Source organism: Poecilia mexicana, unplaced genomic scaffold (assembly GCF_051168715.1).
Source record: "Poecilia mexicana isolate PSO_F unplaced genomic scaffold, ASM5116871v1 scaffold_19, whole genome shotgun sequence".
In the NCBI taxonomy this organism is placed as follows: Eukaryota; Metazoa; Chordata; class Actinopteri; order Cyprinodontiformes; family Poeciliidae; genus Poecilia; species Poecilia mexicana.
Window position 1 is genome coordinate 3667612 of NW_028263388.1, and position 12573 is coordinate 3680184.

The 12573-nt window shown below is 41.8% G+C and overlaps 1 protein-coding gene across 1 annotated transcript in view; it reads right to left on the bottom strand.

Moving 5' to 3' along the window:
* Nucleotides 1-1067: 1067 nt before the first annotated feature.
* fasn (fatty acid synthase) overlaps nucleotides 1068-12573 on the bottom strand; it is a 39320-nt gene continuing 27814 nt past the window's right edge. The window contains exons 30-42 of the mRNA XM_015002613.2: nucleotides 12363-12482; nucleotides 10666-10788; nucleotides 10265-10488; nucleotides 9945-10146; nucleotides 9582-9733; nucleotides 8420-8511; nucleotides 7900-8294; nucleotides 7586-7777; nucleotides 6071-6298; nucleotides 5562-5773; nucleotides 4943-5041; nucleotides 3192-3443; nucleotides 1068-2310 (exon numbers count right to left, since the gene is read on the bottom strand). Of these exons, the coding sequence (XP_014858099.2) occupies nucleotides 2173-2310; nucleotides 3192-3443; nucleotides 4943-5041; nucleotides 5562-5773; nucleotides 6071-6298; nucleotides 7586-7777; nucleotides 7900-8294; nucleotides 8420-8511; nucleotides 9582-9733; nucleotides 9945-10146; nucleotides 10265-10488; nucleotides 10666-10788; nucleotides 12363-12482 (2429 nt within the window). The 3' untranslated portion in view covers nucleotides 1068-2172. The remainder of the gene's footprint in view (nucleotides 2311-3191; nucleotides 3444-4942; nucleotides 5042-5561; nucleotides 5774-6070; nucleotides 6299-7585; nucleotides 7778-7899; nucleotides 8295-8419; nucleotides 8512-9581; nucleotides 9734-9944; nucleotides 10147-10264; nucleotides 10489-10665; nucleotides 10789-12362; nucleotides 12483-12573) is intronic.

The window sequence follows — 12573 nt, forward strand, 5'->3', positions numbered from 1 at the left end:
CGTTGTGAATCATTATACCAGATAGTCTAATCCAGAGGTTCCCAAACTGTGGGGCGCGCCCCCTAGGGGGGGCGCCGTGTCATTGCAGGGGGGGCGCGGGAAGCCGCCTAGATGAAAAAAAAAACAAAACAACATGAACACTGTATGCGCTGGGTTTTTACCTTAGAATGGCCAACTCTCTGTTATTCCTATGTCAATTTGATACAGTAGAGGCTTCCACACTTCCCATATTTGTGTCCTCTGTCACTTTTATCAGCAGTTAAAACTGTTTAATCCATTGTTAACATGTTGTAACCTGTTTTTCCAAGCCACCTTTAAATGCAACATGAGTGCTACGACGCTCGCGCTGGGTTTACACCTGTGAAGGAGACCTGCTGCTGCTGTGCGGAGCTACGTAGGTTTGTGTTAGAATCACGGCAGCAAACCAGCAAAACGCAAAGAACTTTTCACAGTTTTTTCCTCCAAACTAACCGACTGAGTTGAGTAAAGCTGTTGGATGCAGGTAATGTTAGCTAAAAGATGACTAGCTAATATCAATACAGAACCTTAAGCTTAACAAGTACCTTGTAGGCTACCAATGTTGGTGTCTATTTTCAGCTACTTCATTTTGCCCCCCAAAAAGTCGACCCCCCTTCCCCCAAAAAACGCGTCGTTTCAACCAGACAGCCATTTGTAATCCATAGGGGGGGGGGGCGCAAAAAATGTTTGGAAACCACTGGTCTAATCAGAGGCACAAATGCCGTTTTGCAAATCTCTTCATATTGATTTTCAGATCATTAGGATGTGATCAAATGCATATTGATGCATTCAGATTTTTAATAGCCTCAGCATGTTGCTTTATAGCAGACTGGTTTCCTACTTCAGTTCCACTGAAGAAGCCTCTGACTGAAGACACTCTGTTTAGTGTCTTTATGACAACAGTCATAAATATTCATGAAGGCTTATTCATGTTCATGACAGGTGTTATGTCACGTTTATGAAGGTGTCATGACAGTCTTATTCACCCCCCTTCAAATAAAGTGTTACAGAGTTTTCATTCAGGACAAGATTTGCACACAGACATCATGCTCACTCAGAGGCTTTTATTGTTCTTTTATTTTAAACATTGGAAATATTTCTAAGACAAAGAAGCTTCATTACTTCACTCACTGCAGTCACCTGACCCTTCATTGACCTCTGAGGTCTCAGAGGTCAGGAAACAGAACTGAACAGTAAACAGTTTATCATCCACACCACGGAATTATTCACAGTGTTTCATTACTAACTCGCTGTTTCCACCAAGTGAGACCGCTTGAGTTAAAGTTTGCATCAGTGTAAAGAAGGAGACATTCAGCTATAGTACAGGAAGTTCTAAATGCTTTAAGTCGGTAAACAGATGAGATTACAGCAGTGGAAGCTAACTCACACGTCGCTCCAGCAGAACTAATGAAAACTAAAGATGTTTAAGGTTTGAGAACCATGGAGCTGCTTGGTTAACACAGACACTCATCCAGCTCGGTAGGATTCACTGCAGTCCCATGAGGCTCCAAGCAGAACTCCGTTTGTTCTTCAAATAAAAAAACAAACACATTTCTACTTCATGAGAATCAACGTAATGTTAATAAAAAGGAAAAAAAAAACATCTTTTGTATAAACTCACTACATCTCAATATCAGCTTGTATCAGCTTCTACTCATCAAAATTAGTTTGGTCATTTCTCTCTCAAAATTATAATAATCGAATATTCATTATTACAGTAATAAGAGCACAGAAGCGTACCTTCAGGAAAAATAAACCATGTTTTTGTGTGTGGAGGGATGCTGCAGATGAAGTCGTCCCCACGAACCCACAAAAGGAAACGTTTCTCAGTGTTTTAGTGTCTCCAGGGGAACAAATGTGCATTAAATGGTGATGAATAGCAACACAGCAACATGTAACTGAGCAAAATGCAGTAGTAAAATGTCAGCAGTGAAAAAACCGTCTCTTGTTTTTCCCACTACTAAGAGTTGCTACACCTTCAGTTTTGGAAACGCTTCATCAAACAGAGTTAGACCTACAGATCCTGAATTTAAAATGATAGAAGTGGGATGTTGTGGGAACCCAGTGGAGGTGGTGTTAAGGTGCAGCTTGAGGTTTAAAAGTGGAGAGGGGGTGGGGGGTGCTGAGAGGGGGTGGGGTAAGACGGGAGGGGGGTCAGCCTTCTTTTGGGGTGACTCGTGGTCCAGCCAACGAGTTCTGAATGATGCTGCTGATGGAGTCCACTCCCTCTGCTTCCAGGAGAGAGCGATGATCGCCTTCAATGACGTAAACCGACACTTTCCCATCGCAGACCTGAGAAAGAGACCTGAGATTTAGATCCTGTCAGCAATTCAGCAGAGAGAGAATCGAAGCTTCATTTGAACGATTCAGGTTACTCTGCCAAAACACAAATCTCTAGTTTCTGGTGCAAACACCTCAGCCCAGCGGCTTCTGAAGCCGGGCCTCCAGTCCCCCCCCCCACCTCCCCTCTGCATGTTTTGGATGCGTCTCTGTTTCACCAAACCTGGCTTCTCTGCAGCCACCAAGATGCTGCAGGAGCCTGAGAATCAACCATTCACTGGGAGCCACATGCAGGGCCGGGTATGGAGGACCGGCTTTATGATCCACTGCAACTTCTCAGCAATATAAAGAAGCTTGTTTCAAGTAAATAATTCTTCAATTTTGATTTTTAAAAAATATATTAGTTCCAAATTGCAGACTCTTTTTCACTCATAACAAGGGGAAAAACATTTAGTTTTCGATATTTTCTAGATTGTTTCAGAAGGGTGTTTTTTGAGGTGTTTAGGGCTGGATCTGGTTTTAGGTTGTTTTAGGTTCATAGGTCAGATGTGAGTGAAAGTGGAGGGTAAAGACAATAGTCAGGAAACGTTTGTACAGTCATAACAGCCTGAGGGTTTTTCTACCATGTCTGGAGAATATGGATGCTTAAGATACATTTTAATTATAGAAAATGTGGAAAAGACACTTCCATATTTATTCTACCATAATCTACAATCTTACAAACATTCATAACATGCACATGATGAGAACATGTTAGAGTCTGCTAAGGGATTTAAAATCATGTCATCCATGCAGGGTCATTAATTATGGGTAACCTGTTGCAAAAAATAAGATTAGAGATCAATATGTGAACATTTCTCGGTAATAATAATGACCATGAATGTATCAGTTACCTCATTTAGCTTGTAGTCCTCTCCCAGATTTTGTTCATATTCACTGCTGGTTTTGGCGCGCAATAACGCAACGTTGCCATGGTATTTCGTCGCAGGTATGTATCCGTCAGCAGCTTTTAGCTTGTGGTAGAAGGTGGAAGCCGCAAAGTCAAGAAGGTCACGACTGATGTTCTTGTTGCTGGAGGTGATCAGGTCCACCGCCACCCTGACGCGTGCCGGCAGGTCAGACAGCGGGAGCAGGCGCTCCAGCAGCTTTGGAACCAGAGAGCAGAGGACAAAACGGCTCAGACTGATTTGTTGGGTCTGAACTATCTCTAAATGTTATAGCAAAATGAGTTACTTTCATGCACTATTGCAAGCAAAAATAAATATTAATTTCACACCAAGTCAAAAAAAAAAAGATGGTTGAAAAACACTACATGAGAAGTTTTATACGCCTGTGCAGGGGCGCAACTACATATTATTCAGGTGGATGCGAAAACATAAATCAGTGCACCCCCTCTCCCCCCCAGCCCAAAAGGAAGGTACGTAAGGTTGAAGGAGCTTAGAAAACATACGGTCGCTCTATCCATATGAGCGATCGTATATTTGTATATTTTAACACCCCTCCCCCCAGACGAAGACACGTGAAAGGTAAAACTCGCTACATTTACATTTACATGTGCGCGAGGTGAAGGAGCGTAAGGGCGCGGTGAAGTGTATGCGATGGCATCATCGGGGCACTGCCCTCTCCACATGGGGTTTTGACGCCCCCTCTGGTGCAGCGCCCCTATGCGTTGCATGCACTGCATGCCCACTTTTTGCGCCACTGCGCCTGTGCCTCTTGCCACTGCCCAGGTAGGAACAATACTAACAGAATATTTCAACATCAATACATTTTCTCTCTCTCTCTTAGTGTGTTTTTCACGCTACGTTATCCAGGCACCAAAACTATGCTTGAAAATTTTTTCACAATTAGAATTAGTCCTAAATTTAAAGAAAAGCCAGAGTTCAAAGACAACATTTGAAATGCAGGAAGTTTGTAGAGCTGCAGCACAATACAGGAGAACGATAGATAAATCTGGATGTATTAGCAAAAAAAAAGGCCATTGATCAACTTCAGTTTGTCCAAAATGCTGCAGTAAGACAGGAACAAACAGAACAGCTGATATGACTCCTGATTAATGTCTTTATGCTGTAAACATGTCCAGTTTAGTCAGTCACAGTCTGCTAGCTAAACAGCTACAAAGCTATTTCCTAGCTATCTAGCCATTTAGCTAGATATACAGCTAGCTAAATAGGTAGCTTATATTGATATCTTAATATATTAAAGCCACAAGTATGCAACTATATTGTAGTTCTAAAGACTCTAAATTCTGCATTTTATTAGTTTCTAGAAACATTTTATTAGTTTGAATTTATCTCTTTTGTGTGTCTTCATAATCATGTTTTGATTTTTATGTGACTTTGTGATTTTTATCTGCTGAAGTTGAAATGCAGTCTGATTGTTGCTCCATGTGCATTTTAAGTTGTGTATTCTGAGCAACTCCTCAAACAATCTTTTTGCAAAAACACACTCAAGTAATAAATTCAATTCTACCTTTCACCTCAAACTGCTGCTGACAAGATGGCAGAGTTTACACGCACTACAGATTTCCTCTGATTGTTTTATTTTTTCTTAATTTCATGGTTCTCACAAATAATGAGAAAATGATTAATAGGCAATGAATCAATAGTGTTAGTGAGCGTCTGTGTGTCAGAAGATCCAGTACCTTGTTGTACTCCATGCCTGTGAACTGCTGGATGAAGGCACACATGGCCTCCGTTTCAGCCTCACACTCTTTGCCTGGAGTCAGCTTGGCTCTGTAGCTCTGCAACAAACACATTATGACATCATTCACTGAGAAACCCAGATTAAAAGCACTGGTCACAGCCACTGAACGTTCTACTGTCACAGTCTGGCATTATGTTAGACTAAACATTTCCTTTTTCAACTCAGGTAGAATTAATTCAAATCAATTCAAAAATATTTTATTGAGCCCAATTGAATTTGAAAAAGTCTCTGATCAAAGACAATTATTACTAACACTGTATCTGTTAATGAATAATGAAAGGAGGGATTTAACACAGATATAAACACTTACAAAGCGATGACATCATCCTCTGGGCTTTAACCAACAGCTTAAAAAAGGTCTGATATTATTTTGATTTTTAACAAATAGAAATAATTAAATTAGGGGGGAAACTTATAGTAAAATAATCTCCATCTAATTCTCTGTCAAGTATTTTCTGAAATTATCTTCTATAGTTGAAATCCAACTACAGAAGAGATCAGTATGTGTGTGTGTGTGTGTGTGTGTGTGTGTGTGTGTACTGGTTCTTTCCTCTGACCTGTGTGTAAGCTGCCACATAGGAGTGTGAGCCATCGAACAGGAACAGATGCTCCACACTGTGGTTGAGGGTCTGCAGCTGGGAGCACATTTCAAAGGCCACACAGGCACCAAAGGAGTATCCCCCGATCCGGTACGGCCCGTCTGGCTGCAGCTGCCTGATGCAGGTCACATAGTACGCTGCCAGAGCCTGGATGCTGTCCAGAGGAGCAGCTGGGAGAACAGGAGCAGACTGGGATCAGTGGGTTTAGTCAGGCTACGTTATCCAGGCACCAAAACTTTGCCTAATAAAGAAAAATGTTGCAGAAGAAACTGGACCCTTAACTTAATTAAAAAGACTCAGTAGCTCCTTGACATGGCTGTGCATTAATAAATAAACTCCCAGAATAGTAAAGAAAGAGAGCTCACAATGTGAGAGGATCATGTTTTCATATTATTTTCACTTTACAGCCAATCAGTTCAGGCGTAGTTCCATATTCACACAGTAAACGAGGCATGATGTTGGTGTACCTTTGGTGCACTGTAAGCCGAAGCAGGGCATGCTGAGCTTGGAGGCCAGCGTCCTGAACGCAGAGATGGAGCCTTCGATGGGATGGACCAGGAACAGGGGCCTCTCCTGGCTCTGAGCCTTGTTGAGTGGGATCACAGTGGGGCCGCTGGGGTCCACCAGCACCTGGGTCACATCAGACCCCAAAACGGAGCGAGCTGGATCCTTCATGGCTTTGGTCTGGTTGCATTCTGCAGATATTATTAGGAGAGAGAGAAAAGGAATGACTGTCTGTGTCACAGACAGAGGAGACTGAAGATCAGAAAGTCAGATCCAACTGAGTTGTTGTTGCTCTGCTGTCTGTATGTAGAGCCTTGCAAAAGTTTTTTTTTTTATTACAATCACAAACTTTAATGATGTTTTATTGGGATATTACATGATGGACCTGCACTATGTAGCACAGATTTGTGAAGTGGAAGGAAAGTGTTACATGTGTTTGTTTTGTGTTGATTGCTCCTGTTAGGGTCCCCCTAAAACACACTGAAGTCTGTGACTGTACCTTCACAAAATAGGAAAAAATTTAAAGGGTTATAAATTGAGACGCACCAATTAATCAGCCAGTTGATAAATTGGCTCCAGTTTCCTTAATTTTGGGAAATCAGCAATTGGTCAATACTTGCATGACGTCTTATTTGCTGATCCTACCTGCCTCAGTAAAGCTCTGAAAACCAGTCACTGCAGTGACTGACTGACCAATCCACCAGATCACGCCTGATTCTGTATGACCAACAATAATCACTGCCGCCAACTTAGCAAAGTTTTTAGACAAAAAAAAATCTGTATTAGGCAAAATCTGAATCAGCAAGTCAGGCTTTTAAAAGACTGGTGATTGGCTAGAAAACTGCAATCAATGAATCCCTAGTTATTAAACTTTTACAAGGCATTGCTTTGGACACATTTTTTAATAATATTTTGAGAACGCTGTAATTATTAAAAAAATAACTGATCATTGTAGGATCATCTTACACATGAGATTTGGTTTTCTTCATCTATTTACACAGCAAACTGTGTAAATAGATGACTGTGTAACGTCTGTTTTATTGCAATGAATGAAAGTCTAACTCTGACTTTCCAACAGCCTCAAATCAAACTGAGCTCCTCATGGATGTGTGCTCAGTCCTCTGCTCTTTAGTCACTTGGTGTGTGACTGAACTGTGATGGTATTCATGTAAAGAGGATTTAACTGCTGTGTAGATGACAGAGTTAGATTACTTGCATGTGAGCATTTTGCATTTTCTGCCAAAGTAAAGATTAAATTTTCACCTAAAAAGGTGAAATTTTAATTTAAAGTGATGGTTTAAATGAAGCTCTCTGTTCGGGCAAAACTTATGATTTTTTTAAAAATTTATTTTATGATTTTTAATTTCTTGTATAGCTTGTTGGATGGTGCTAAACAATAAAACTTGTCTTTCCTTCTGTACTAACTTTCTCCACCACTTAACCTGCTTAAATGACTTAAGCAGGTTGGATCTCCATACCGTTTGTTCCTTCTGCCTTGCTCTTGGCCAGCTCCCGCAGCTTGTTAATGGTGAGCTGGCGGATCTCCCTCATGGCCATCACGATGTCGTAGTCTCGCTCCAGAGTCTGGCGAACCTCAACACCCATCAAAGAGTCCAGGCCCAAGTCAGCTAATGAGGCGTCAGCGTTCAGACAGTTCACATCCTGTACGCCTGTGAACAAAAGCCACAAAAACATGGACTTTTGTTTTTTGTTTTTCAAAACAAATTGTGGGAATCAAAAGCCATTTTAATATTTCCAAGAATTATTCACCAAATATTCTTTTGATTCTTACCAAGAATGTGAGCGACAGCATCCACCAGGTCTTTCTGACCCCCTGCCTCACTCTTCACCGTTATTCTCTCTGCCAGCACAAAGCTGGACATGACCGGCTGCTGTTGGTGCAGGAAGAAGTCCAGCACCTCCAGACAGGAAGTGATGCGTTGGGGTAGGGTACCCCCAATCACTACATCGTTTCCACCCATCGTCTCCAGCACCACACCCACATCTCCAATGGCGCCCCACTGAACTGCTAATCCAGCCAATCCGTCAAAGCGCCGCTTTTCACACACACGTTCCATCACCGAGTTGGCGTAACCATAGTTACTTTGGCCAGCGTTTCCACGGCCACAGCTAACCGAGGAGAAAGCCACGAAGTAGCCGAGGTCTGGACACAACTTTCTTGTCACTCTAGGGAGACATTGGAAATAAATCAGATATTACTGAATCAGCAAAGAGGAACAGAGAAGACCAAAGAAAAAACAACCTTCTTCAAAATACAAAGTGATGCAATGAAGCACGACTAAACATCTTACTTGTCCAGATTCATGGTGCCGTCGCATTTTGGTTTGCTGACATCAAGGAAGAGCTCCGGCGTCAGATTCTCCAGCATGCCGTCTTTCAATACCTGAGGATCACAAAGCAAGAGTTTCACTGAAAAGCAGAAACACTAAGAGAAATAAAAAAATAACATTTTAAAGAACTACACAAACAGATCAAACATCTACCTTCCCCTCAAAAATAATCAACCTGGAAACATTTTCCCTCTCCTATGAACACTAGGTTCCACAATTGCACTGCTTATGGTGGCAGCATGTAAGTTAGTTCTGATTTGCTTATTTTGTAAACTTTAGTTCATATGTTTTAGTCATGTTTGGAAAAATATTCCCTCTGGTTTTGGATGCTGTGCAGCTGAAATGATTTTTCCTCTTACTTTTTACTATTGAACATTTATTATGATCCAGAAGTTTGGCAACAAGATACTGGTAATGTTTTAATAAACAACTGGTACCAGCTGATTAGCATCTTCACAGCTCAAATAACATCTGAACTAAGAGATAGATGGAGGAAGTTCAAACCACCTCTTCCATCATCATACCTAGCAAGGTTTGTATCCCCTAATCCAACATCTCTCTTTTTCTAACTTTACAGCCAGACAGATTTAAACAGAACCATCAGAGCTGCCCTCCTTGTATCTGTGAAATCAGAGGCCAAACAGCTCATTCTGATGTAGATTTTTGCTTGGTGCCGTTTGTTGAATTAAATGTTTAAACTTCGAATCAATAAGACATGGTGTCAAGTTAAGAATTTGTTCATTTAACAAACATCCTTAATGCTTCTGCAAAGTACAGTAGCTAACCACATTTTAAAACAAGGTAGCATTGTACTTAGCAGCATCCAAATGACTCAACTAAGGCTGGAGAAACTATATTAGTTTTCCCATTGATTACTCTGTAATTCAGTCTATTCTAATAGTTTTACAAATGAAATGATAAATATAGTCAAAATGAAACAACAGACAAACTTAGTGAAAATGTCAAATCCATGTAGCCTTCATGTGAGACTGCTGGTCAGAGAACCATCTGCTGTAATGGTGGCCAGAGTTGGACCATCAACCATAAATACACACTCTGAACATACACAGCTAATTATCAGGCCTGCAACATGAAGAAAGATGAAATTGACAGTGGGTGTTACCATGGCGAGATGGAAGACTCCACCCACTGGGCCCAGTGCACACGCCTCAGCAATCAGTTTCTCCGTCCCCTTCAGGGTGCTGATGTCGCTCGTGGATACCAGAACGTTCACGCCCTGCTTCTGCCACTCATCGACCCGCTTTGCCTGGTAACCTGACAAGATCAGGCAGAACAACAAACTAATTACATGTGCATCTTCACTCCTTGTTGTTCTACTCTAATTGGAAGATCAGGTTAGTGGGTTTCATTGTGATGCACATTTCAGGATGTGGATGGAGCCCTGTGATCTCTGATCTTCACAAACAGAGAACTCTGTTTCTGTCTCCTTTTTTCAAGAATATTAGCTTCCTCTGTTGTGCCGTACCATTCCTGATGCCCGATCTAGACGTCAGCACTAGTTTGCAGGCTCCTCTCTCAATCAACCACTGAGCAAGCTCCAGGCCAAAGCCTCCCAGCCCACCAGTGATGATGTAGGAGTGGGACGGAAGGCAGGAAGTCCGACAGATAGCAGGAAGAAGCAGCGGGGATGCAGGCTGAACGGCTGCGCCCTTTTCCTCAGAACGGATCTGTGTAAAGACAAGCGACGTCCAGATGACACACAGTCTGACAAAAGTATTAGTAAATGAACTACAGTTCTCCCAAAACCCGCCGCTCTGACATCTCTGAAAATCAAAGAGCACCAACCTGCAGGACGACTTTGCCGATGTGTTTTCCCTGAGCCATGTATCTGAACGCTTGTTCAACGTTGTCCCTCTGAAAAACTGTAGTCCTTAAAGGCTGAACTACACCTCCCACAATGCCTTCCTTCAACAGCTGGGACACTTCCTCCCATTCCCTGTTGCCTTCTTCGAACAGAGCGTCCAGCAGGATGCCATGAAAGGCCACATTCTTCAGGAACAAGGCCATACCTGTAGACGGCCCAAAACAAGACAGCTGACACTCAACCGGCTCAGAGTCCTGACAATTAGCCAAACACCAGCAAGCTTCCCTTCGCAGGCAGACCCTCACGTCTCATTTGTAATGAGTAACAATAAGTTGACTGTATTCTTTACTGTACTTGGAGTGTCAGAACTTTCCATACTGACCCAGTGGATTGTTGTTGGAGAGGTCGTATTTTCCGATCTCCAGGAATCGTCCGTGTCGGGCGACACAGCGGATGCTAGCCTGGAGCTTCTCCTCAGCCAGAGAGTTTAAAACCACATCCACGCCTGAAACACGCAGAAAACATGACTGAGTGGGGATTTCTTATTGACTCATACAGAAAAACACAAGAACAATGTTTTTTTTTTCCCCTTTTCATAAACAGTTGATACAGGACATAACATTCTAATTACACTGAAGAGATGACAGAGCTTGGACTTTCATCCCAATTCAATGTGCTGAATTTGATTGTCTACTGTATTTGCTATGCCAGCCTTAGGAGGCTGAAGGGGGGAACTGCAACAATTAACAGCCAAAAAAAAAAAAAAACTAAATTCCAGACCTGTATCTAATCTTCCTTTCTTACCTAAAATTCTTGAGAAACTAATAGCTAATTAAGTGAGTGAGCATCTAAACAGTAATGACATGTTTGGAGGGTTTCAGTGAGGTTTCAGATCTGACTGAAATAGTTCTGCTGAAAGTAATATTCTCCTGGCCTCAGATTCTGGTCCTGTTAGACCCCAGTGTGTTTTTGAAAAATAAAAATAATTATATATGTGTCAAAATTTTCTCAATATTACAGCATTCCATATAATTGCTGTATCTTTATTGTGCATCTAAACATGAGGTCATGGAACCCAATGAAAGTGGAGAAGGAAGTGTTCAGTGGTCCAGCTCTACGCTTCACCAAAAGACTGAGGAGAGAAAACCTGTCTGGAAGTGTTTGTTTCTCCCTCTGCCTGAGTTTTCTGTGCTTTATTAAAGTGTATTTATTTGTCAATAATTAAAGGGATAATCCTATGCTTTTTGCAACTGTTACACTTTTGCTGCACACACAGATTGTGTGTTTCTCTTCTATTGAAGGGGAAGTCCAGGGCTCATTGTCTGAAATCCTAAAAACTCTAAGCAATGCCTGGATAGGAAGAGGAGGAAGGAAATCCCAGACAGCCACCTTCAATCAGTCACCTCTGGTCACCATGAAACCACCACAATACATGAGAGGCATGCGCAGCTCACGAGGTGCTGTTCTCACTCTCCTATCTCTGATGCTGCCAACAAAGAATGTGTCAACAGGCAGCTGTGGTTTAGCTGTGAAGGTCACCCTCAGGTCAACCTGTGGCTCTCACCTCTGAATAATGCCTCACTCGGTTCCTCTCTCAAACTTTGGAACCAAATTGCTGATTATTTCTGCTGCAGGTGAGTGAAGACAAAAGAAAACTAAACTCTCTGCATCTTCAGCGATTAGGAAGTGACGAAAATAAAAAGTTAACCAGGTGGATTACTGTAAATATCACCGACTGACAGCAGAAGTCTGAGACGAGTCCCACATTCAACCTGATTCCATTTCAAGGTAATAAATAATCTTTAGGTCTCTGACTCAATGTGTGGAATAAAATGCTATTGTGATGAAGCAGGTCTTTTGAACCCCCTTGACCTTTGTATGAAAACAGAGCTAATACATCTAAACTTTTGAATTCTTTGTTTTTTTCAGTGCATTTTGTCACACCCATTTCATAATGACTATTTTCTCCAATGTATGTTAGGAGATGAGCAATTTTCCAAACTCCACAGACAGCATAACATAAATGATGTTGAGCTAGGTGTACTTAACAGGATTTGATAACATGAGGAAGGTGCTGACCTTTGCCCTTTGTGTGGAGCAGAACATGCTGCTCAAAAGACAGATCCCTGGAGTTAGCGAATGATTCTGCTGACAGCTGAGGGAAGCGTTCCTGCAGGTAGGCCCTCTTCTCTGCCGAGCCTGGTCAATCCAAACAGTAAGATATTCATCAGAGCCTTGTGAGGTTACTATAGTAGCATAAATAATATTTTTTAATAAAAAAACAAACCCA